This window comes from Cloeon dipterum, chromosome 2 (genome assembly GCF_949628265.1).
Source record: "Cloeon dipterum chromosome 2, ieCloDipt1.1, whole genome shotgun sequence".
NCBI classification, from domain to species: domain Eukaryota; kingdom Metazoa; phylum Arthropoda; class Insecta; order Ephemeroptera; family Baetidae; genus Cloeon; species Cloeon dipterum.
The window spans coordinates 6,579,635-6,605,991 of record NC_088787.1 but is presented as its reverse complement, the minus strand read 5'-3'; the positions used below and the strand labels follow the sequence as shown (position 1 = coordinate 6,605,991).

Sequence of the window (26,357 nt, the reverse complement as noted above, 5' to 3'; positions counted from 1 at the left end):
CTGGGTCCACTATCTTACGTTCAGAAGCGATATGCGGAAAGAAAGGGAAGTGTCGTCCTGAAACTAAAAAAAGGTAAACATATATTAACTGAAGCAATGTATCTTCTATTATAAGTCTTATTCGACTGTTCTAATTAATATTCATGTTCCTTCATTGAATTGTAGGAATAAATAAATAAAAAAGGACAGACGCTGGACAATTTTGTTAAAGTGGCAAAAAAAATAAATAAAAACCTGTCAATCATTTAATTATTAGTTTCCATTTTTTAAATTGTAAGAATTTTGTGACTTATACCTTTCCAAATTGTCTTTAATTGTTTATTCTATTTAACTGAATGAATTTCTTTTCGAATTAATTGATGTGATAATGCACTGTAAACTCTGCCAATAAATAAAAACCTAATTTCATACCAATTAATCATAAACAGTAATAAATATCGTTCAAATAAACTCGGACTTATTGCGAGACCAGATTTCTAGGCGCCTTTTGTTGATTTTATTGCAGCTGAGTTGCTTGTCGTAAATCATACAGCCGACCCCTCCCTCTCTGGACCTGGTCTCTTCTTCTATCGATTGCCAACCGAGCAAGACCTGTCTCTCTCTCTCTCTCCCCTGCTCATGCTCATCCTTGGGAAGCTGCGTGTTGTCCGTTCGCCGCTTTCATCAGGTAAATAATGCGTATAAATAAGCCGTATCATTTTTCCTCTTTCCTTTCGCACGGACTAATTGAGCCGTAAATCCTCCTCTATAAACAGCGCTAATTGTAAAAGAATGCGTGCCCAAAACAGGTGAGACAGGCTACCCTTCCGCTTGAACACTCCTGCGCGGTGGCCCTGCCAGACACGTTGCTGGCAAGAAGTATAAGCACTGCATCATTTTTTTTTCTTTGCGCTAGAATTTTTTTCTGGCGCTCAAATTTTTAGCGACCTTTCTCAGGCCAATAATAATATTATTTTAGTTAAAATAGTTTTTCCCGTGTGAAAGCAGGTTTTTAGTTTGCAGTTTGTATGTTGCTTAAAAAATTTAACAAATAGGGTTTTTTGCTTCTATTTTATTTGAAATGAAGTTTAGTAATTAATTTTAATACTAAATTCTATTTTTTTAAATAATGTAGCTATCAGCAGTGATGTGTTCATATAATTGTTGGCAAAAATTCATTAGAGTTATCAGCTAAGCAATGATAAAATAATTATGGTTTTGATTTTTACACTTTTATCAAAATAAGTTTAGATCTTCTCCTAACCAAGCAAAATTTAAATTCGATTGTTTAACAATATCCATTTTTCAAAATAGACCTTTCCATTTTAAAAATTTTCAAATTTTCTCCCAAAATTTACAGCGCATATTTATGCTACTCTCTGGGGAATTACATTAATTGTTGATATAAAAAATCCGATTTTTCTCCATTTATCACAGTTTGTTTAAGTGAATCTTGATTTTCAATATGAAGACGCAGTGCTTCTCGCATGGTTTTCTTAGGAATTTAAACGGTAAGATGGCAAATTTAAAATAAAAATAAAATGTATGAAATATTACAATTAATTCACGTGTGCGAGGACACGCGGAGTCAACAATTTCAATAAATTTACGTGCTATTTTGTTTTCTTTGTACGTGTATGTATGTGAAAGCGACATACATAATTTTTGTCATCATCAGATACATTTTCTCACCACATTAGTGTTTTTTTTAATAAATGTGGGGTTCTGTAAACTGTGTTTTCTCACATGATTTTGAATCCTTTGATCGAGATCTATCTGAGAGTGTGACTCTTTCTTTGGGGACATGCGCAAATTCAGTGAAAATTTCAAAAGTCCTTTCAAATATTTTCTTTTAAAACAATTCTAACTTTTGAAGCCGATTTTCTCCAAACTTTACATGAAGACCTGATCTGTAAGTGTGTCAAATGATTTCTGCGGGGAAATTCACTATTTCATTCCTCTTTAAGCATTTTTTTTTTAAAACTTCCGTATCAAATGATTACTCTAGATGTGCCTTCTGCTCAAACAACGAAAACTAATAAATTTATTGCATATTTTCAATGAATGATACGTCTGCGGCACAATCTAATCTTGAGAGGTGAAAATAAGTTCGAGGTTATTGTGATAGTGATATATAAACGAAATCATAGGAGCAATGAGTATTATTTATTTGTTGCATAGTACAGGTGAAAGATGTTCGTGATGTTTGTGGTCCAATAAGACACGCAATCGCTGCATCTTTAAAGCCTCTTTTTTATCCAGTCTAAAGTTTGAGTAAAAATAATTACCAATAAACAGTTTTTGATATTTCTTCTTACCTTAATACATTTTCTACGGTTACATTCAACGCCTTCCGTGAATATACGAAAAAATAGCGCCTCCTGATGTCCTGGGACGTTTGAGGAGTCAACCAAAAAGTAGAGTGCCAGTGCAATCGTCACGACAGCAAGAAGGACGAAGAGGCAACAAACGAGGGTCCTGGCGTTCATGGTTCGCGTGGACTGTGCGACTGGACGGACGACTGGAGCACGAATGATCACAACTACGGCAGCAAAAGCGCCAAGAGGGCCGGTTGAGGAGAGTGCGGACATGTAATTTGAGTGGCTTTTGTCGGCGAAGAGGGATCATAGGACGGCAAACGCAACAAGAAGTGTATCAAAAGGTTTACTGGCTAGCTCTCGTTGCGTCGGTGTGTTTGTGTCACCAGAACTCTCTTCACGGGCCGAGAGAATGATTATCATCAACCATCGGCTTGAAAAATCAAACGCAAAAAATATCAATAACGACAAGTTGAAAATTTTTAGAGTAAAATCTCAGTGACAGCAAAAATCGGTTTTTGTTCTCAGTAAAAGAGTGATTTTTTTGTCAATGACTCGTTGAAGAGGGGACAGGGAATACGCGATTTAATTATTTCGGGACAAGGACGGAATAATCTGCAGCGGGACGAGGGACAGTTTTATTTGCAGCAGTGGCAGCATTAAAAGCTCAAACGTTCCAGTTCGGAAATTAAACGAAAATTTGAAGAAAAAAATCAGCTTTCAATTGATATTAATATTATTCTTACTGACAAAAAATGGCTAATTTTAAAAGGCAGAGTATTTGAAAAATTACGAATCAGGTAAGGGGTTGAGGGGGGGGGACTAAAGAGGGACAAAGTGAAGAGCTAACAGGGACAGGGACGGGATTATTTTTTTTCTAGGACGGGATCAAAAACCAGTCCCGGTTCCCCCTCTCTATAAACAATAAGATGCGAAGACAGAAAAATTTAATTAACTTCTAGTTGGGCCACCCGCACTGGAGGACTGTTCTGCGGCACAGCGTGCATTCCACTGCAAGGCGTATATGCGTGCCAGTGTTTTAACAACGAAATTTCTTTAAAAGAAATACATATGTATGCGTATTTTTTATTAAATGAACCAATTTTTTACCAAGGTTGAAAGAAAGACGAAAAATTTAAATCAATGTAATATGTATAACATGATGTTAAATTTTAGACAAATTATTATTGTTTGTGTAAGCTTCCAACTGTCACAAAAAGTTTATCACGCGTTATGCATTTGTACAAATGCTGTTAACCATCTAAACTGATATTTTATTAATTTTTTAAATTTAACTTTAAGTAAATGTTTCCAAATTTTAAAATTTATTGCTAATTTTTTTAGTAATTAAAAGCCAATACTGAAAATATGTTGATCTGTTTCAAAGTCGAAATTTTTTTAATCAAAATAAAATTAAAAAAATGAAAAAAATACAAAATTGTCAACTTTATTCAAATAAATTTATTAATTACCTACACAGGAGATTTTTTTAGCTTGTTCTCTATTTATCATATAGTTTCTAGTGGAGTTAAAGCAGATTCGATCACATATTCAAATAAAAAAAATATTAATCAATTTTCAGTAATGAAAAATCTACTTTGGTGTCGAATTAAGACGAAAGTTTACTCTAAGAGTAAAAAAAGAAAAAAGGAAAAAAAAGCAGAAAAGAATAAAAACGAATGCTCCTTCCGCCACGACCTTGAGGTGCCAAAATATGAAATAGTTTTATATTTGGTTATCAGCAAAAATGATGAATTTTCGGAATTACACTTACGTCGTTAGCAAATAATTGGCTTGGAAAAAAAGAGAGCAGACGCGTAGTAAACTCTAATAATTGCTCGGCACTGCTCATAGTGCCAAACCTTAGACGCCGCTTTTGCTTTTTAGCTCTTGCTCTTTAAAATAATAGCCAGGAAATAAATATCCAACAATCAGTGAAACGTCCTAGACTTAATTTACCTTTACACTCTGCGATTTTAGATTCATCCTCGCAATTTGAAATAAATTGTTTTCAACGTACGTGTTTAATATTTTTAATTGGTAAACAATTAGAAAAACACTTTAATTTTTTAAACTATAAATAAAATTTTAATCAAATTGTAAATATTTTTGTCTTATTACAAATTATCCATTTTGTACTTAATGTGAAGCGGTGTTTCTTGCAGCTTCTTCTGCGTGGAAGAACTAGAAAAGCAAAAGCAAAGCTCTAAAACATAAACAAGCAAAGCAGTTAGTGCCAAAAAATCAAACAAATTCAATTTTTGCGATTTGATTACCTCATTGTTTAAGAGATGATTATCCTTTTACACACCCCCTGCCGCGTGGTCTCGTTCCTTCAGGGCATTTTGTACGTGTTTGTTGTGAATTGCTATTTGTTAAGGTTGAAAAATATGTATATTGAACAGCTTCGACTTCGTCCGAGTCTTGCTCTGACAATGGGGTGTCAGAATTGGGATCTTTGGCGGGCAAGGCTGTGGCAACAGCGAAAGTGAAGGAAAATGCCAGGAGAAAACAAAACAAGTGTCTGAAGAGCATCGTTGATGTCGACTGCGTGGAATTGGCTGCTTCCGAAACACTGACTTATATTTAAAAGAGAAGAGAGACAATATATACCTGCGTTGCGGAAGCCTCCTGAGAACGTAACAAAAATTATGTTTAATTCTGCATCAAGGTGGAGATGCGGAGAAAAGATTCTGTTTCACCAACTAATTCGTGATTCATGACGTCCACAAAAGAGTTATTTAATACCTGTGGCGATGGAGATAAAAAAGGGTTTTTTAATTTCTGAAATGTTTGGTGACTTAAATTAAAATAAAGGATGATTTAATCTTAAGATTCGACCTAAAATTTAAATTGGCCAATTCGAATGTATGGCGCTCGAGATTGTGGGAATAAAATGCCTGCTAGGATTCTGGTTTTCCTCAAAAGGAGTGCGGATACAGGTTAATAGAAAACTAAATTCTCGTCATCTTCTAGGTTTTGTTAGGCGAAAATGTTAATTTAGTTGAAAAATGATATTCAAAAAACAGATTTCTCTCCTCGCGATCCATTTATTACAATTTATTTAAATAAAATCATGATTTTCCGCCTGATTTTCTTAGAAATTTAAACAGCAAGATGGCAAATTTAATCTCTCTCTCTCTCTCTCTCTCTCTCACACAAAATTATTGCAGATGTTTTTAAGTGCAGATTAAATATATTATTTTCAGTACATTATATTTTTTGAACCTCTGCTCATCGTCAGCACCACCAGAAGGCTATGAGCTCACAGGCTCCAAATGACAACAACGAACTGATATCAAGTGGGCCGAGTGGCCGCCGAGGAGCTTAGGCCCAATGGGGCCATCGTATCGCCTCATGGGAGCCGAGGTCTGCAATTGAACCGCCAGACACTTAAACGCAAACCAGTAAGTGGCGAGTTGGCGCCGGTGCGACCCCCCAGCCTGTTGGGCTATTTCAGCATTTTCAATAAAATCTTACCACCGTTTGCCATCTCTCACATTTGGCAGCCGGTATTTTAGATCCCCGAACTGCTCATCATCTCCAAATGCTTTGACACTCCTGAGAATGCCTTAGAAATGAGAGCTGCAATTTTTTTTAACTCTCCCGTAACAATTGATTACTCTAGATATTATGCCTTTTGCTCTTTGCATCAAACAACGGAATATATTAAATTGATTTCATTTTCAAAAAAATTTGTTAATCAAAGAAAAAAAATAGACTGATTTTTTGTGACGAATTCTTTGAAACTGAAACGATGATTAATGAGAACTGGTGCGGTCCAGATTTTCCCGACAGACATAAAACGCATACGGCAAGAAAATTGACTCTGAGGGAAGCTTAAAAATATTTAAAAATTGACAAATTGTGTAGATTTAAAATTGTTGCACGCATGTGCGTTGAATAAAATCATTAATTAATGTTTAATATTTTATACAGCACATTTTTGTGACCGGAATTCTATCGAATCCGGTCACGGGAAGACTTAATGCCCGCTCGTTTGGAAATAATTATTCCGGTCACAATTTTACTCTTGAAGGGTGAAAATAAGTTCGAGGTTTTTATGATAGCTACATAGAAACAAAATCATTGCGGAGTAATGAGTATTTATTATTATTTATTTGTTACAATATAGTACAATGCAAAAGCAGGTGAAATAATCGTAATGTTCGTAGTCCAGTATAATACACGCAATCGCTGCATTTTTAACCCTCATCTCTATCCAGTCTAGGAGTTGAATAAAAATAATTACCAATATAAAAATTTTGATTTTTGTCTTACCGTAATGATAGCTCAATCACATTTTCCACGGCGACAGGTTTGCTTTCTCGTCAGTATATTTACTAGAGCAGAGTGAGTTGCATTTGTTCCGTTTTCTGAGTTTCCTTTTGAGGAGTTAACTGAATAGTGGAGTGCCAGTGCAATCGTCACGACGGCAAGAAGGACGAGGAGGAAACAAACGAGATGCTTGGCTTGCATGATTCGCGGTTCGCGCGGACTCTGAGACTGCGGAGCGCGATTTAAAACCGCGGCAGCAAAAGCGCCAAGAGGCGCGTGGAGAGTGCGGATATGTAATTAGAGTGGAGGGATCATAGGACGGCAAACACAACAAGAATAGTGCAAACTGTGAGAAAATTTATGCAGTTGTGAATAAATATTAATTTAATGTCAATAAGCGAGAGGATTCGATTGAGGCGTGGCGCAAAAATGTGAGCCGTCGACAGAATCTGCGTAAATTTCCTCGCAGTAACAAAAGATCGACGGGCTGTCGTTTAGATTTGTGACACTCTTCTGACGGGCCGAAAGAGACGGATTTGAGCTGAACTTTGTCTTGAAATAAAACGTAATATGAAAACAGAAAAATTTAATTTATTTCTAGTTATGCCACCCGCACTGGAGGACTGTTCTGCGGCACAGCGTGCTTTCCACTGCAAGGCGCATGTGGAAGATTGTTAAAAAGCATTTTTGAAAAGAAGAAGCTGGAATTTTTGTATTCAATGCACCAATTGTTTACCTAGAAAAAGTATGTAAAGAAGGATAAAAAAATTCAAATCAATGTAATGTTCGCATTTATAAATATTTTGGCGCTGGTGTAAATTTAAGACGATTTGGTACTGTCACGGAAATATTAAACTTTTTGATTTGCACTATGCTATAAATAATCTAAACTGGCTGAAAATGTATGACTTCTGTACGTGTCGGTAAATTTGTCCAAATTTTACAATTTCAAGTCTTATTTTTAGCCTAAAATATATTTATTTATTTGTTTTACAGTCAGAAATTTTTAGTTTCACTGCAGAGAAGATTGTTTTACTTTTTTTCCAATTAATCAGGGATCAGGGTTTAATGAAAAAGGGCTGTTCCATATAAAATTAATAAGCTGTTAATTTTTTGTAAATATTTTACTTTGGTGTCAAATTGCGACAAGAGAAAAACAATGTTGGAAAGAACAAAAAAAAATTCTCCTGCGGCACCACTTGCTATGTCAAAAAGTAAAATAATTACATATTTTTTTTCAGCAAGACCGATGGGATTTCTAGAATTATTCGCACGTCATTTACAAAGAAGTGGCTTGAGAAAAAAGAGGGCGGACAAAGTGCGTCCACACAGTAATTTCTGTTCAACACCCAAAGTGCTAAAAGATTGGACGCAGCAATTATAAACTTACTTTTAGCTCTGCTCTTTAATATAATAGCCGGAAGTAATTAACCAACGATCAAGGTCACATCCTTATAAAACTCTAGATTTTCAAATTTACTCAGCTTAAATTAATTCTTTGCAACAAACGTGTGTTTAACTATTAAAAAACACTTAATTTTTAAAGCTTAATTGGAATTTTATTAAGATATTAATTTTTTTCTCATTGCAAACAAATCTTTTTTGTACTAAATGCAAAGTGATGTGTTACTTGCATCTGCTTGGAAAACCTCAGCTTTTCGCTTGTTTCAAAATCAAACCTGCAAATCTGAAACATACATGCAAAAAATTTAGTGCCAAAAATAAAATAAATTCCATTATTTTGTGATTTGATTACCTCATTGTTTAGAAGTTGATTTCTCTATTGGGACACACATTCTGCCGCGTGGTCTCATTCCTCCAGGGCATTTTGATCTGATTGATTTCTTTGCCATTTTTGTAAGATCAAATTGAGCTGCTTCAACTTCCTCCGAGTCTTGACTTGGCAATAAGGTCTCCGAATTGGGATCTTTGGCGGGCAAGGCTGTGGCAGCACCGAAAATGACGGAAAATGCCAGGAGTAAACAAAACAAGTATTTGAAGAGCATCTTTGATGTAAACTGCGTGGCTGCTTCTTGAACAATGACTCTTTAAAAAAAAATGCCGAAAGGTAATGTATACCTGTGCGGCGGAAGCCTCCTGAGAACGTAGCAATTATGTTTAATTTGGCACATAGATTCGGAGAAAGATTCTGTTGCTCACACAAATTAATAGGAATGATGTAATCTTTTAAAAGATCGACCTAAAAATCAAATGCTTTATGGTATCCTAATGGCGTAATTAGGCGCCTTTCGTTTAGATCTATCCCAATGAGTTTTTTTATATTTTTTGCAACATTGATATGAATTAAATTATAATTCAAGTAGGGAAAGCATGCATTTCTCTCAAATTTGCAGTGCTGCCTGAGTAAATTAGGCTTCAACTCAACTCGCAATAAGGTTTAAATTTTTGCATTTTGGCAGCCAGGAGTTGAGCAGTATGTACAAATCCCCGCTAACTAACAATCAAGGCCAAATTACCTGCCTAAACAGAGATGACGTCGTGAGAGGTAATGACTAATGCCACCTGGTTTTATTTCACATCCAGCACGTGCGCTCCAACGTGACGGCAAATTTTCACTGGAGCTTTTTTGCTTTCTTTAGAAGTAAATGCAAAAAATTCCAACGGCTCTCTGTGATTTGCATATTAATCTACATAAAATGTGATTTTATTCTGTCCGCACTTTATTAGGAGCTGGGTAAATGAAAATCGAGTTTAAGTAAATGTTGAAATTTATTATATAATTATTATTATGACAGTTAAAATATTACAAAAATATTTAAACAATACGATAAGCTGGTCGTCTCACAAACTTTACAGGTGCTTTTGTTTATCCATAGTTGTCCAGAATCTGTCCTTTTTTCAATTGCAAGCTAGATGGAAGGACGTGAATATTAATTAAAACAGTTGAATAAGACTTAATTTAGAAAAAGACAAACAACCAAATTGTTTCGGATATTTGTTTACCTCGTCTTATGGACGACACCTTCTCAATCCTGATGTGCATCCTATTTTCTGACCTTTCACCGCTGTTCGAATGAAACTGAACTGAGATGCTTCCAAGATCTCTTGATCCTCTTGATCGCTTCCCAAGGTGTCATTTTCCGGATCATCTTCGACTGGAATCGCCGTGACAGCACTGAGGATGAAGGCGAAAGCCAGGAGAAGAGAGAACAAGTGCCTGAATTTCATGTTGATGCGCGCAGTGCGACTGCTTTCAGACGACTGCTCGGTTTTAATGAGGAAAAAAGTCAAAGGAGAGAATTCGTGCGGCAGCGATGGTATTTGAGAGCGCAAAAATATGCAAATTCGGCTGCTGTATAATTCTGGTTTTCCTTAGAAGGAGTGCGGATTAAATAGTTCAGGTTGTATAAAAATAAAACTCCTTTCCTCAACATTGTTTCTTTGATGAAAATGTTAAAAATGGATCTTAAGTGAAATCCAATTAAAATTTTTGATTTTATATTGTCTGATTACTTAAAATTAGGCGGGTTATTTAGTAAAGAATACAATTTGATTTTAAATCATTCTTAAATTTATTTTTATCAAATGTTTCTCCTGGCACTTGTAAAAATATTTGTACAAACAATTAGCACAGAACTTACATTAAAATAAACATACACGAAGTTAAAAGAATGCATGTTAACGGCTTGAAAGCAAACAATAGCAGTGTTAGATTAAAAAAATTATAATTTTTCTTAACTTTTTAACAAAGATTACAGAGGTTTGTAGCACTTCTTGTTGCGTCCCAATTTTTGTCCATACGGGCACGGTGGTTTCAACGCTTTTGTGCGTGTAAGAGTGAATTGACTTGGTTCGAACTCCTCCTCTGACGATGTCGAATCATCTTCACTGGGCAACGCCGTGACGACGCCGACGACGAAGGAAAAAGCCAGAAAGAAACAAACCAAGAAGTGTCTGAAGAGCATCGTTGATGTCAACTGCGCGACAGCCTCCTGAATACTGACGGGTTTTTATTTTAGCAAGAAGGCCGAAAGAGGAGTTGTTGTTAATAAAAAAAAGGTAGGCTGGTTTGTCCATAAATTCTTCTTAATGCTAAGAAGTGATAAAATAAATTTTATGGAGGGGAAAAATATAAATCGGTGTAAATAAATCAAAAGCAGGTTGCCTAACTCGCAGGTTTCACATGTGTCCTTTCTTTATTGGCAATCTACAAACAATTTAAAAAATAATTATGTTGCAGATTTTTATTATATTAAAGAGGAATGATACCGGGAAAGCCTGGAAAATGGTTGTTGCCAATGTATAAACTCGTCCCTTTTGATTCAGTTAAAGCCTAAATTTACCTAAGGAGCGCTGTATTTTTTTGAGAAAATTGGCTGGGAAGTTAGCGTGCTTTTCAAATGGTAATGGCTGTCTCCTTACTTGAAATCCGATTTAATTTCAAAGCCAAGAATTTCCCCAATAAGTGGCATACACAATTGGACAGATCTCGACGAGAGGAATCGGAATATGCCAAGAAAATATGTTCAAGCACTCAAAATTTTGGAGAAAATTGGCAAAATTTGAATTTTTATTGTAGGAAGGTCATTTTTTTATTATTGCAAATTGTTGAACAAATTGTTTATCGGTCAATTGTTTAAGGCATCCAACAATTCAAATAATTTTCAATTGTTGTCCAGTATCATTCCACTTTAATTAATCAGTTGGTTTACCTGTGTTTGATTTAGGCTTATTATTTGCACCTCCCTCGTGTATTTATCTTTTGTCCTCCAGGGCATTTCCTCTGAGTCAGGGAACTAACGATAGAGAACTTGACTACTTCCAGGTCATCCGCGGGTTCCTCTGTAGTGTCCGTTTGTGGATCATCTCCAACAGGCGCGGCCGTGACGACAGCGAGGATGAATGAAAAAGCCAGGAGAGCGCAAAAGAGGTGCCTGAATATGAAAAGCATCGTTGACGTGCGCAGCGCGACTGCCTCCAGATCACTGCTCACCACTGCCAATTTCAGCACGAGGAAGGCAAAAACGAGAAGACCTGCGCGGTAGATTTCACCTGAGAGAGAGCGCGCGCTGATCATATTATATAACATTATGAAAACTCTGCTGCCAGGATTCTGCAATGCGGGTTCTCCCAATTAAGAAGAGCAAGATGATAAAAAATTCAAATAGCTGGTTCTTGTTGTCAGTCCTTTATTATTGACGACTTTGCTTTTATCTCGAAAACTTCATTTTTTAAAGTGGAATGATACTGGGCAACAATTGAAAATTATTTGAATTGTTCGATGCCATAAACAATTCGTTCAGCAATTTGCAATAATAAAAAAATGACCTTCCTACAGTAAAAATTCAAATTTTTCCAATTTTCTCCAAAATGTACAGTGCTTGAACATATTTTCTTGGCATATTCCGATTGCTCTCGTCGAGATCTGTCCAATTGTGTTTGCCAATTATTGGGGAAACTCTTGGTTTTGAAATTAAATCGGATTTCAAGTAAGGATACAGCCATTACCATTTGAAAAGCACGGTAACCTTCCAGCCAATTTTCTCAAAAAATTGCAGTGCTTCTTAGGTCAATTTACGCTTTAACTGGATCCTAAGGGACGAGTTTATGCAATGGCAACAAGCATTTTCCAGGCTTTTCCAGTATCATTCCTATTTAAATTTATGAATGCAAAAAATGGAAAAATAAGCACTTGTAAATTAATAATCAAAATGCCACAAAAATTAGAACATTTTTTCTACAGCATTTTATTAAATGAATTTTCAGAATGTGTCCGTAGGTCTTTTGTATTTTTTTAATTAAAAAACAGTTTTAATTTGTTCTTAGACTTTTTTAATCAGTCTTATAAAAATCACCAATTTTTTCTAGGACTTAGAAGCAAGATAGCCAGAAATTAATTAATTAATTAGACTTTTATTTTTATTAATCAAAATCTTCGTTCCAAGCGCTTATATAATATAGCTGTTTCTAATTCTTTCGCTTTTCTCATGCGCCTCTGTGCTTGAATTTTGCACGTGATAAAAAAAACAGCGAAAAAGGAGCAATTTTTAGGTATGTAAGGTATGAAAGGTGTAATTATTGTTAGGTCTCATTCGCTGTATATGTGTTATTAACTGGGCAATTATATCTAGTATATAAGTGGCGGGCAATCATCTCCAGCCTTGACATTGACGCGTGGCATCCCAACTAAAAACCTGCGGCGCTCCTTTTTCTTCGCATTTGTTTGCTAGAAATAGCCAATCAGATTTTGCGGTACGTAAAAGTATTATGTTTAATTTCTATTTTTAATGTGATTTTGTTTTCTTTAATGCAAAAAATTGCAAATGGTAATGCAAGAATGGACGAATAGAATGTATTAATCATTACTTGTCTGGTCGTTTTCTAGTAGTTTTAATTATTATTATTATTAAAAAAAATTGTTTTTTATGCTTCATTTTCCAAATGCGACCAACTATAAGCCACTTCAAATGAGTTTTAATATCTACATTTATCTAAATGATATTCAGCGCACATTATATTTTTAAATTTCTATGATTGATGCCTAAAAAATAAAATGCTGTCATTGAATTAAAATTAGTTTTATTCTTTTAATATAAATTAAAAGCTCAACAATTTATTACAATAATTTTCTTCTAAAATTACAGGTTAATAAATCGAAACAACAAATATCGTGAGTTTTTACTTCTATATTCGTCTCTTTGTTCCAGTTCTGTTGAGAAATAGCCATTAAAAATAAAGGAAATAAATTGTATATATATTTTACTTACCTCATATTTCAACCGCTACTTGTTTTGCCGCGGACCCTATTTTGAGGAACCAATATGCGTGTAAGAGCGAATTGAATTGGTTGATCCTCTTCTATTGTTGTTGGGCTCTCAGTTAACGAATCATCATCTGCGACAGGTAACGCCGAGACAGCTCCGATGATGGAGGTAAGGGCCAGCAGAACGCAAAAGAAGTACCTGAAGAGCATCATTGTGTTGTTCACAGCGTGGCTGCCTCTTGAACACTGAGAACTGGTTAAACGCGCGAGAAGCTAATTATTAATATGAACGTTTTGGTCGCCACCTCTCGTCAGGTTTGGCATGGCTCAGTTTCTGAGAAAATAAATTAAATTTTCATTTTAACCAAGAAGCTTATTCCTCCCACGAAAATAAGTTAACAATTGCAAGAAATTAGCTCTATTTTGCTGTTTTTAACATAATAATTGTATTATATAGGGATAGGAAATTAGGGTGTGACAAAATAAAGTATTTTAAAATATGTTTTGATTTTTCACATCAGGCTCTATTAAATTTTAAATGCGTTCTTGCTATGAAAATTTTTTTTTCTGTGCATTTTTTATCGCTGAAAACTTTAAAAGTAGCTCAAAAGTAAATTTTGTTAAAAGTTTTGTCTTTAAACATTTCAACCATGATTAATTTTAATGGCATAAACAAGTCAATAACGTTGAATGACATTTCGTTCCACTTTGAGCTTTTGCCTGCACTTTGATGGTGCAAAAACCCGAAAAATCATTGTTGATTTTGATTGTAGAGAATGAGGAGGAGAAATGGTTTCAAATTTTAAATTGTTGCGTAAAAACACGGTGTAAAAATAAAATTATCTCTATTTCTGGCCTTATTGTAAATTAAAGCTGATTGTAAGTAAGCCTTTTAAATAGAAACACATGTGTTTGAATCATTTGAAATTTATTAATCCAATTACAAGCAAACGGATGGTTTAATTATCATCGAAATATAAAACGGAAAAGCATCACTTGATGGCTTGACGGACTTCTTTAGCTCTTTGTCTCTAATTTCTTGCTAGCTGAAAGCACAAGAAAAATAATTCAAATCGTTAAATAAATCCTCGAAATAATGTCCTACCTTTTCTTAATACACCGCCCGCGTACTTTCTGGCAACCCTTTACTATGTTTGTAATTGCATAGGGAATTGCATCATCTGAATTCCCGGAAGTCGCATTTACGTCGGACGCCGTTGCAGCAGCGGCAAGAAAGAAGAAAATATAAGCCGCGAGAAAGCAAAAGAAGTGTCCGAATCGCATGATGGCAGCCAGCTCACTGACGACTGATATCGCTTTTAGAATAGAACGAACGATCGCCACCAAAGAATTCGATTAATTTCGCTTCTCTCATGAAGCGATTCAATGCCACATCGTCAGTCAAAAAGGTCATGGCAACGTTGACCGATTGCTCCAAAAATTGCAGACGTCAAAGATTACTCTCTTGTTTACTAACATTTAAGCTCTTTCATCACTCTCTTGAATGTTTTTCCCTTATCTCTGGGGCATGATTTGGCTGTCATTCATTGATTCCTGGGGTTGCAAAAATTTGGCAATTATTTTAATTCCAATGCGGAAAGGATTGATAACGAGAAATTATGTTTTTAAATTCAATAAAATGCTTTATTCCAATTCAGAATTCAAGAAAGAAGTAACAATATTTGTTTTATCAGGAAAATTTCAGCTATTTCGAATTTTGGTTGGTTCCTTTCGCTATAATCTGGATTTTTATTTTAATTTGAAGATATTTATTTAAGATACCATATTTTTTCCCAGAAAAAGTTGTCATTATTTGATTCGTGTTTTTTTATTTAATTAATCCTTGTAAATTTGGCAACTTTAAGGATTTTAAGCCAACATTTTATGTATTTGAATGAAAGAAAATCCAAATTTTTTATGCTATTTTCAGGGAGCTAAAAAATAATGAAATTTGACACCTGATTTCTTGTTAAAATTTTAATTGTTGAGGAAATAAGCTTGAATTTGGTGGAGAAATGCTCTGAAAACAGTTTTATTGTTTTTAAATTATTCAAAACTCCGTATTTAAATTTCTGGTCTCATTGAATTTAATTTAATTTAGTGATTATGATTGCAATAAGCTACCTTTTTCGTTTCTGAAACTAATATTCCATAAATATTTGATCTTAAAAATATTCTTTAAATTTAAGCTATAATAATCGGATATCTAATTAAGCTAATATAAATAAAACAATTATGGTTTAAATCATTTGAAATATATTAAAACGCAGAGTATAATCCATTTACAAGCAAACGGATAATTTAATTACTGTCGAAATAAAACGTAAAATCATCACTTCTTGATGGCTTGACGGACTTGTCTCTAATCTCATGCTAACTGAAAGCAAAAGAAAAATAATTCAAATTGTTATATTAAATCATCAAAATTACTTCCTACCTAAGACATCGGCCGCGTACTGTTCTCTTGCACCCCTTTGCTAAGCTGGTCAATGAATTGGGCAATGCAAGTGTTTCCTCGGTAGTCACATCCGAGCCTTTTTCGTCCGATGCCGTTGCAGCAGCGGCAAGAAGGAAGAAAATATAAGCCGCGAGAAAGCAAAAGAAGGGTCTGAAGAGCATGATGGCAGCCCGCGCACTGACGACTGATATCGCTTTTAAAATAGAACGATCGCCACCATAAAAGAATAAAAAAAATATTTCGCTTCTCTCAGAGGAATATTTGCAAAGGTCGCGGGACTACCATGCTTCCGTCAAAAAGGTCAAGCCAACGTTGAACGATTGCTTCACATAGATTACTTAAAAATATTTCTAAAAGCGATCTTTCTTCTTTTTCTATTTGTTTTGTTTGTTCGTTTATCTCTGGGGCAAGGTTTGGCTGTAATTCTTTGATTCATATATATACGGGGTTGTTAAATTTAGCAATTATTTACATTTCAATGAGGAAAGGTTTGAAAACAAGAATTGATTTTTTTTTAATTCAAACAAACGGTCTATTCCAATTCAAAATGCAATTAAGAAGTAAAATTACTTGTCTAAGAAAGCAAGTTTCGGCTATTTCAAATTTAGGTTCCTTTTGTTACGTCCATTTTTTTAATTTGTCCTGATTGTTGTTTCTTTGTGAGACCTTTAATCTACGAAATTGATCAGCACGCACGAGTTCTTAAGCAAACATTAAATACTTTTAAATTTATCTTTTTCCTAGTTGTAATTTTTCGATAAAATCGCATTTTTAAAAGGGCAAGTTTTAGAATTTTAAATTAACATTTCAAGGAATAAATTGAAAGAAAATCAAAATTTTTGATACTGTTCCAGTTTTATTTATTTTTATTTTCTGGAATATCAGTAAGCTGAAAAATAAATATATACTCTATTAAAAAATACAAGGCCGCCTGATATCTTGTTTTAAAAACTGTAATTGTTCAGGAAACACGCTTAAGTTTTGTTGCTTTAGCAACTCACACATTTCACTACCACATTTATTAATCTACTTGACAACTGCAATAATAATACACTGTTTTAAAGCGAGTTAATCCTGTGCTGGTCGGTAGTATTCGTATAGCTGCCAAAAATGCAGGGTTCGGAATTTACCAGCATTCCATATTTTTATTGTACCTGGTTTTATCTGAATTAAAAATTGAGTTATTTTTGCAACTCCAAATCTCGGGTTCCAACCATCAGAATTGCAAAAGGTACCTGGGTGTAGGGGTGCTTATCCTCCACCTCTAAGTTTCTATTTACTTCAGTCCCCTCAAAAAATGTAAAAATAATTTAAAACCTTTGGATTTCTTGTGTTAATTTACATTTAAAATGTTTTCATGCCCAGAGAAAGCAAGCTAAAATTTTTATTTTCAAAATTGTAGCAATGGGGTTGCAAGGGGATGGGGGTAAGCACCCCTTAATACCTTAGCTCGTTAGTGGAGGTCAAGACGAGTCTAACAGTGGGTAGTTTTTGCAATTCTAATGGTTAGAACACGATATTTAAGAGGTACGAAAATTATCGACAATATTTTAAACGTAAATTTTTCAAATTTCGTTATTTTTGCAACTCCAAATCACAAAAACTACCCACCCTTGGACTTCTCTCAATCCCCCTTGACCAGCTGAAGGGTTTAGGGGTACTTACCGTCCAACCCTAAGTTTCTATATCCTTCAGCCCCCTCCAGAAAAGTTTTTTGTATTAATTTGCAATAATTTTGCATTCCTGGTAACAAGTAAGTAGTTTTTACCGTTATATATCACGCTGGTATACACATGCAAACGCTGAAAAAATGTTGCTGCGTTGCTTTTTCCGTTTTAGAGGTCCTTTCAGCGAAATAAATCATCTCCGTCGCATATATGTATAGACTCACAAATTAACAAATAAAAAGTAACCCATTTATGCGATAAATTATATTGCTTGATTATTGGTCGTCTTGCACAGTCTATCGCTCAAGACCTTTCTCATTTTCCTATTGGCGCAAACGAGGATGCCGAAAATGAGAACTCCTCTCGAGGCATTGAAGAGATCAATGAAAATCCAAATCTCAACGGTGCGTGAAACGACTTCACTGATCCAGTCGAAACACGCCAAAAGCATCAGAATGAGGCATTCCATGCGCCACTCGTGCTGTTCCTGCTCCTTCCTGGCCGTTAATTCGTCTGTGGTGCGTTCACGTCTGGTGTAATAAGTTGCGAAAAGCAAGAAAGTGTTGGCCAAAAGCAGCACCAGAATCGGTCCGTGGAAATACAGCCAGAGAGCCGTGCTTTCTATATTTAAATATTATTAAAGATGTAATATTTTAAAAAAAAATATTAAAAATATTTTTGTACCTTGTAACCAGCACAAGCTTTCTCCCAATCTAGAATTGAGAAGAGAGTCTCCGCCGATTAGATTGAAATGCAGAGCCACAGCCACCGAGACCAATGGAGTTCCAAAAGAATAAAGATGGGAAATCACGAAATGAGTCTGCGTGAGGACAATTCTATGCCAAAGAAACAATATATAAAAATTTAATTAATGCATACATAAACATTTTGCGTACCCTTTGAATGAGCAGAAGACGTCAACGCACATGGAGTTGAGCCAAAACACAGAGGCCAGATGGAAATAAAAGGTGGTGTATCCTGAAAATATTTTTTTATGCGGTTATTTTACAAATTTTGACCTTTCCACTTACCAATAAAAAAGCAGAGACCCTTGTTCTTAACGCTGTCATACAGGAAATCCACAGACAAAGCGACGAAAAAGACCGCCAGACACGTCGAGTGGAAAACCACACATTTCGCGTGGAAAGAGTTGTGTTGCGGCGAGTAGACGTACGCCAAGACGGTGAAAATCAGGAAAATGCAACTGAAGATGAAGAACGGTGGGTAAAGGCTGTACCTCAAAGGCAGTGTTTCTTCATATCTAACATCATCATCAGCACACTGTAGTAAATAAATGGCGTTTCCCTCCTAAAATAATTTAAATTAATAAATAAAATAACGAGAAGCGAACAATGTTTTTTTTTATTACCACTTGGTGGATGCAGTAATGCAGAGCGTCGTGTGTCTCGGTTCTATATTTTAACAGCTTTCCATTTTCGAGTATTTTGAAGTCCTCCTGATCTAAAAAACCAGCTAAGCCGTCGCATTTAGCATTGTGCACGCGTTGCAAGCTGTCTGTCGGCGTTACTTCTGGCGCATCAATCCCAAAGACTTCCTTCCAAGGGATGGGAATGAGTGGCACGCCTTTCTCATTATCATAAGCTTTTAAAATGGATGTAATATAATCTATAAGCAGAGATGACTTTTAATAAATTTATTTGTAGATTAATTTAAAACTATCATTACCTTTGTCGCAGATTCTGATGCATTGCGCCGAGAGGCAGGGACAGACCTTCCAGAGCCCCGTCGCGGTAATCCAATAGGTTCCTTTGGGATAATTGTCACCTGCGCTGGTGAAAAGGGATCCGTTATTTAATATATTTGCGTCCTCCACAGTCGTCTGTAATTCTTCTTTGCAAAAATCCTTGCCCGAAGCCAGCCCGCCAAGGACGAGTAGAATGGCAAATTTGCCTATTTTCATCTCGCTGTTGGCTGTTAGTAACAAGCACAGAAATGATTATTTTTGTTTTACACATGAATTAACAAAACCGTTATTTTCTTTAATTTTTGCAATCTAGACGCATTTCATTCAACCGGTTCTAATATTTGTAATAAAGAATAAATTATCATGAATTAATTAACAGTAAAGAAATAGGATCTGGTCTTTTCTAAGTTGACAAAAAGTTATTTGGCACTCTCCGCTGCAGCCAGAACTAACGAGCATAATAAGAGAACAAAAGTTAGTGATACATTAATTGTGGTCAATGAAAAAGCTGCAGCAAACGGATGAGCTGGAAAAATAATTATTTGCTATTTTTTTCATCAAATGTGTAAAGAACTAATAATAAAATTTTTGGAAAATGTGAAAAACAATTTCAGTGTTAGCTAAAAAGTAACACTCGCGAACGAAAGGCCGGTTTTGGGCCTGCACAGAACGAATTTAAATTTTAGATTGTACATTGACAGCGTAGAATCGATTAGAAGAAGGAGACACGTTTTATTGCAATTTCATATTATCTGCTTAACACCTAAATAGTATTCGAACTTCTATTAATGCGCGTGTGTACAATTTTTAGTTCTCATGCAGGCAACACAGCAAATTTATTTTCAAAAATCACAATCCATTTTTGCCTTATTTATTGTAGCAAATTTACTAATTTAATTTTATTAAATTTAAATAAAAGAAAATATAATAAATTTTGAACACAATAATTTAAATAATTTAATTGGTAAATAATTAAATAAATACATAAAAAACTTCTCTTGGAACTTTGAAAATTAATTAAACAGGAAGAATAATTATAATCAATTAGTAATTAAATTGCAATCAAAAATAAATAAATTGATTTCTGCATGGCTATTGGAAATATTTCTGATAATATGAAGGGCTGTGAAAAAATACGGGGTTTTGAGGATAGAGTTGTCTTTCTTTAGACGCTTTTCGTGCCCGATTTAGTCCCTTTTAGAGGGTTTTAAGTTTGGCTGAAATGGCTTAATGATTCGTACACATTTAAATGGTCCCACAATGATTTGAAGCTGACTCAGAAAAAAAGTCAATCGTCGTCACTGATATGTCACCTTTAGTTGCATTCGTAGTCCGATTGTCTGATTGTGAGATCTGCCTCCGAAGAGGCGTCGCTGACGTCTGCGAAATCGTTTATTTTGAACGCGACGCTGCCTCACCCGAACTGGGACCTGGGGCCTCTGGCGTCAGGCACACAAATTTTCGGTGCCCTTTCGATGAGTGGCGCCTCTGACGGAGTCGACCGGCACAGCGTCTCACTTTCGCTGATTTTGAGCCGCGGCTGAAAGTCAAAGTCAGAAATTAAAAGCGCTGTGCTCGGATCAGACGAAGCAGGAGTAGGTCGTAAAATGCCATTTTATGAGGGTGCTTTTACAGGCTTTTTTAATGTGAAAAAAATTTACGATAATTTCAATGCCTTTTCATGGCTGCGCATCATTTAAGTAAAAATTGAATGTAGAATTATGCAATCAGATAAAGATAAATAATGGTTTCATCAAGTCTTCAATTAAGTCGAATTTATTTTATAGCTATATAGCATAGTCGGAAAATTGTCTGTCAAACAAACAAAAACAATTAAGATAAACAGAAAAAAATTAGAATTGAGCAGCGGGGCCAGATGTGCGATTAAATTGGTTCGCACTGCGCAGATCCAAGATGGCGTGTGAACGTGGGAAAGAAAAAGCTCTCTTTGGATTCCCGTACGAGTGTAAAGAGTTTGTTTTTACGATCCAAAAGACACAATTAGTTAAGAGCAATGCAAATTATACGTCATAATATTGACCAACACTTGTTTTTTTTCACGCATTTTCTCGTGACCACTTTTTTGGCGCCATGCTCCACCAGACGCTATATCTGCGCGTCGCATGAATCTAGCCCCCGCTGGAATTGAGGCAAATAATTAAAAACTATTTAAATCGCTAAACCTTCAATAATTTACAATATTTTGTTTTTATATAAACTGTTAAGAATTCAGATTTTTCCAGAAAAAGACCAAAAAAATAAATACCTCGCGCCCTACTAATTTTACGTTCACCTGCCTGTGACATGTTTAAATGATTATTATAATAGCAAAGCAAGATTATTTAAAAATTGTCAGAATCTTGATTGAGTTCCGTTAAATAGTCTATATAGTAATTTAAATATATTGTACACCACGCGCATTCGTCGAAAATAATTAAAATCAGCTATAAAATAAATATGAAAAGCGAAAATAGGCAAAATAAGAGTATTTCTGTGTAATGTTTTTGTTCATTTATGTTGCTCTCAAAGAATCTGCTTAAAGTACATACATAGCCAAAATCAATTAAGAGCAGAAATTCGTTGAGCTTACAGGCCAACAATTGTAAAATTTTTGTATTGTTGGCTTAGTAAGTGAGTCTAATCCTGCAAAATCTTGGTAAATCCTTGTTACCAATACATGAAAAAAATGATCCCTTAGGAATAGTTGAAGCTAAAGTTAACCAAAGAAACATTGTACATTTTTGGAAAAAGTGGCTACAAAGTTAGAGCGTGCTTTTCAAATGCGGTGAGGACTGTCTCCTTACTTTTAATCTGATTTTATTTCACAAAATAAGAGTTTCCTTGAAAGGTTTCCTAAGCTATTGGACAGATCTCGACGAGAGGAATCGAAATCTGCTACAAAAATGTGGTCAAGCACTGCAAATTTGGAGAAAATTTAAAATATTTGAATTTTAACTGTAGCCAGGTCCTTTTTTCATTGTTTAAAATTGAAGAAAAATTGTTTATTACATCCAATAATTTAAATAATTTTCAATTCTTGCCCTGAATCGATCCACTTTAACCTCTGCAATGCACAATAATGAAATCAGGACCAAGTGTCACATTTAAATTTAAATGCAATGATTTTCTGACTCCATTTTAATTTTCCTTTATTTTCAAATTATGAAGTATATCCTGATTTTCAATAGGAGAGACAGTGATCGCCTTTTAATTATCACGCAAGCTTTGGAGCCGATGTTCTCGTAAATTTGAGATGTAAAACTGTTGAAAAATTATAGCTATTTCCTCAATTTAAAAAGGTAAAAATATTGTTCACTCTTTTTTTACTTTAATTTAGCTCTTGACATTGTTTCAAACGAAAAAGCGAATCATAATGTCATTAAATTGAATCCAAATGTCAAGTATTATACCCACTACAAATTAATAGCAGGTATTATGGAATGTGCCACGTGATCTGCGCTTATTATTATTATTTTTTCGAGTGCGAGCTTGACATTAATTGGCAGTGTGCGCCGAGAGGTGAGGAGGGGCGCAGAGAGGCGGTCGAGGTCGCAGGTAATCGCGTTGCACCTTCAAGGATCAATAGAATAAAAAGACGAAGAAAGAAATAATTTCGACGGTAAAAAGGCCAACCTCTGCATGGCGGCGCGCACATTTCACTCTCGACTCGCGCGTCGCGGCATATTATTTACAACCACGCCGGCGGATTTGTTTTCCACGATGCGGCGCGCGGCAGACGAACGCATATCGGCGAGAAGAGGAAGGAGCAACGAGAATGATCATCACTCGCTCGCGAGCCAGCTTCCAGGCAGCAAGAAGAAGAAGAGGCGAAAATCATAATGTTCATCCGTGCAGCTTTGCTCCTGCTCTGCCTGCTCTTAGCGAACGCAATCTGCGCGCCCGCTGATTTTGGTGAGAAAATTTTTGAATTTGAAAATTCTAGTTAAGGAGAAATTGAAAAATATTTTTTTAATTAAATGTGTGGATTTTTTTTAATAATTTGTTTCACCATAATTTTGTTTCTGAGATTTTCTTGATTCTTTAATTTTTATTAAATAAATAAATACGTTGAATTAAACTATTCTTTACGTTTCGATGAGAAGAAAAATCAATTTAGTTTCATGAGTAATTAAATTTTTGTTTCGTTAAATAAATAACATTTGAATTTTAACCGGAAAAAGTAATCTAACGAGGTGGCATTGCTCGTTCTATGTGGCTGCACTTGAGTTGTTTTTCCATGCGGCGTAGGGTTGAACGACATTAATTCTCTTTGTGCAAGTTCACGCCGCTTCAGTTCGCATCTAAGAGTGAGCAAATTTGCATTAATTAGAAGGGAATTCCTCACTTCTATGCTTAAAATTTATCTCTTTATTTTATTAATGGAAAATTTAAATCAGCTTTTAGAAATAAATTACCGGGTTAATTTAAAATTTTTTAAAAAATTAACCTAGTGAGAAATTTTTTTAGGAATGTTAAATTTTTCTCATTGAGTAATGTCTAAAAACGAAAATTCAGTTAAATTGGGCATAAACTGGATTTTAAAATTGATTTGGAAATTTATCTTTTTTCTTAAAATCTCCAAAAAATTCTTAAACATTTTTTGAATCGAAGTTTTTCACGTGGTTAACAATTTAAACTTGAATTCAATGGTTTCGCCACATTTTGTAGGTCCTAAAAGTGTTTTTTTTTTAATTTCAATTTTTTAGACTTAAAAAAATAAGATTCCGACCTTTTTTATTGTAAGTTAAAAAAAAATTCCGGTAGATTTTCATAAAAAAGTTCAGAAACCTTCTCTTCAATTTTATTAAATTTTAAAAAAGATAACCAACCCTCTAGCATAAAATTAATAAAAAAAATCAAGCTATAAAATGTAAAACACGCAATTTGCCGGTCGTAAAAAGCAGCTATTTTATTGAATCAATTAAAGGGACAATAAACGATTAATGCGAAATTGATAGGTGCAGGAGCCTTGGCAGCGTCAGCACCAACAATAGGTTCGACCTCGGGCGGCAGCAACAACAATGCCGTCGTGGACGGGCCGTCGCTGCTGGGCAGGAAGCCGGGCGGTCTGCGGCTCATCACCGAAGACGAGCGGGACGTGCGAATCATCTTCCTCTTCGACTTCAAGCCGGTGCACCTCTTCCCCAAGCGATTTTCGAGACGCAACAACGCCGCCATCAGGAGAAATATCATCACGAAATACGACGTTGAATGACTGAATTAATTTGAGGAGAAAACAAAAGGCGCATAAAAAATAAAATTATGCATATTGAAATTGTATTAAAGTGGATCGAGACGGGGTGACGTAGTTGAAAATTATTTGAATTGTTGGATGCAATAAGCAGTTTGATTGATAAACAATTTGCAATAATCAAAAATGGGCATTGATTCAGTTAAAAATCAATTTTTTTTCAAATTTTCTCCTAAATTGACAGCGGTTAAAGTGGAATGATACTGGGCAACAATTGAAAATTATTTAAATTGTTGGATGCCTTAACAATTGACCGATAAACAATTTGTTAAACAATTTGCAATAATAAAAAATGACCTTTCTACAATAAAAATTCAAATTTCGCCAATTTTCTCCAAAATTTACAGTGCTTGAACATATTTTCTTGGCACATTTCGATTCCTCTCGTTGAGATCTGTCCAATTGTGTATGCCACTTATTGGGGAAACTCTTGATTTTGAAATTAAATCGGATTTCAAGTAAGGAGACAGCCATTACCATTTGAAAAGCACGGTAACTTTCCAGCCAATTTTCTCAAAAAATTACAGCGCTTCTTGGGTCAATTTAGGCTTTAACTGAATCCTAAGGGATGAGTTTATGCATTAGCAACAAGCATTTTCCACGCTTTTCCAGTATCATTCCTCTTTAACCACTTTTTCTTGGCAGATTTCGATTCCTGTCGGCGAGATCTGTCTAACAGCGTATGAAACCTTTTAGGGAAACTCTTTGTTGTGAAATAAAATAGGATTTCAAGTAAGGAGACAGTTGAAAATCATATTAACCTTGCAGCCACTTTTGTCAAATGTTTACAGTGCTCCTTGGGTCAATTTTTAATTTCCTATAAGGGATGATTTTATTTATTGGCAACAATGATTTTCCGGCATTTTTTGCAGTATCAAAATCCTCTTTAAATTAAGCTGTTTTTTTAAATCAATAATAAGCCTGTATACCCCCCCCCATAAATGAATGTCATTAAAAGCACTAAACAATAACAAAAACAACAACTTGGGGCTAAAAAATAATTTTTCGATGAAATATAAAATAAACCGGAAATGTATGAAATTTGGAGTACGTTTATTTTTGTATCGGGAAAACGTAAGAGGATATTACATGTTATTTCACTTGTAAACATAGGGTGATAAATATTTTGAAAACATATGGCATTCAAGCCACGAACTCGATATAATTAAAGAATACAAAATTTGGATGCTGTGACCTTTCTCAATTTACCCATCCTGCAACTATTTTTTAATTTTATTATATTTTTTATTGTAATTATTAAATAATTCTGTAAATAAAGTGAGACAAATTTACATAAAAAACCAATGAAAATATATTATTTTTGTCTGTTGTTTATCACATATTTTGTTTTGTACATAAGTTGGATCGAAAATACGCATGAATTCAGTCTTGTTTGACGCGGCAAGCGAATTACATCTCTACTTCGAAATCATTCCGTTTTTAAGCTTTGTTAAACTTAGTTTTTCTTCATATTTCTATTCAGTAATCATGTGTGAAATCAACCGGCTAGAAATGGCAAGAGTGCGGCTGAACAATTTGAAGAGAAGCAAACAGAGCTTGCTAGAGTTGGCAACCGACAAGGTTTCTTCAAACATTCGCTTTTTCGTCCAAACCACGGAACGGATTAGACTGGAAAGACTTAGTGAGTTTTTAGCCAAACCGACAGTCCGCGAATCATCGATTTTTAAGCATATTTAAACAGATTTTCAATATTAATTCCATCCAAACCAACTATTTTTCAAATATCTTCCATTAATAAAGCGATTATTGACTGATTTTTGTTTAAAATGGCTATTCGTCCTGGTCCCGGTAAAATTGCGCAACTTGCAACAACCAAACGCGAATTTCCTTGTTGCAAGAACAGGTCAACAATCAATTCGACAGTGAAAATTTGGGCGTTTGTTGAACGTTGCGCAATTTTACCGGGAACACGACGTATTATTGAAATCCGCGCAATCCGCGAACGTGCATGCGACG

The 26,357-nt window shown here is 35.0% G+C and overlaps 2 protein-coding genes and 3 long non-coding RNA genes across 5 annotated transcripts; 1 reads left to right on the top strand and 4 right to left on the bottom strand.

The window, feature by feature from the left end:
• Positions 1-9,292: 9,292 nt before the first annotated feature.
• LOC135935856 (uncharacterized) lies at positions 9,293-11,543 on the bottom strand. Its single transcript, XR_010574254.1, has 3 exons — positions 11,249-11,543; positions 9,540-10,743; positions 9,293-9,445 (listed from the first exon to the last, which is right to left on the bottom strand). It is a non-coding gene; the product is annotated as an uncharacterized LOC135935856 (long non-coding RNA).
• A 1,555-nt stretch (positions 11,544-13,098) lies between these two features.
• On the bottom strand, positions 13,099-13,967 carry LOC135937144 (uncharacterized). The gene is made up of 2 exons (XR_010574458.1): positions 13,304-13,967; positions 13,099-13,245 (listed from the first exon to the last, which is right to left on the bottom strand). It is a non-coding gene; the product is annotated as an uncharacterized LOC135937144 (long non-coding RNA).
• Positions 13,968-14,210: 243 nt separating this feature from the next.
• LOC135938041 (uncharacterized) lies at positions 14,211-14,965 on the bottom strand. The gene is made up of 2 exons (XR_010574593.1): positions 14,405-14,965; positions 14,211-14,345 (listed from the first exon to the last, which is right to left on the bottom strand). It is a non-coding gene; the product is annotated as an uncharacterized LOC135938041 (long non-coding RNA).
• Positions 14,966-15,538: 573 nt separating this feature from the next.
• Positions 15,539-20,818, bottom strand: LOC135937169 (probable G-protein coupled receptor Mth-like 1). The gene is made up of 8 exons (XM_065480260.1): positions 20,443-20,818; positions 19,111-19,356; positions 18,794-19,050; positions 18,456-18,732; positions 18,321-18,402; positions 18,109-18,260; positions 15,737-18,045; positions 15,539-15,676 (listed from the first exon to the last, which is right to left on the bottom strand). Exons 2-7 carry the CDS (start codon positions 19,343-19,345, stop codon positions 17,687-17,689), a joined length of 1,362 nt encoding a protein of 453 aa, XP_065336332.1. The 5' UTR covers positions 19,346-19,356; positions 20,443-20,818; the 3' UTR covers positions 15,539-15,676; positions 15,737-17,686.
• A 1,945-nt stretch (positions 20,819-22,763) lies between these two features.
• LOC135937127 (uncharacterized) lies at positions 22,764-25,710 on the top strand. Its single transcript, XM_065480215.1, has 2 exons — positions 22,764-23,041; positions 24,088-25,710. Exons 1-2 carry the CDS (start codon positions 22,969-22,971, stop codon positions 24,342-24,344), a joined length of 330 nt encoding a protein of 109 aa, XP_065336287.1. The 5' UTR covers positions 22,764-22,968; the 3' UTR covers positions 24,345-25,710.
• Positions 25,711-26,357: the final 647 nt, after the last annotated feature.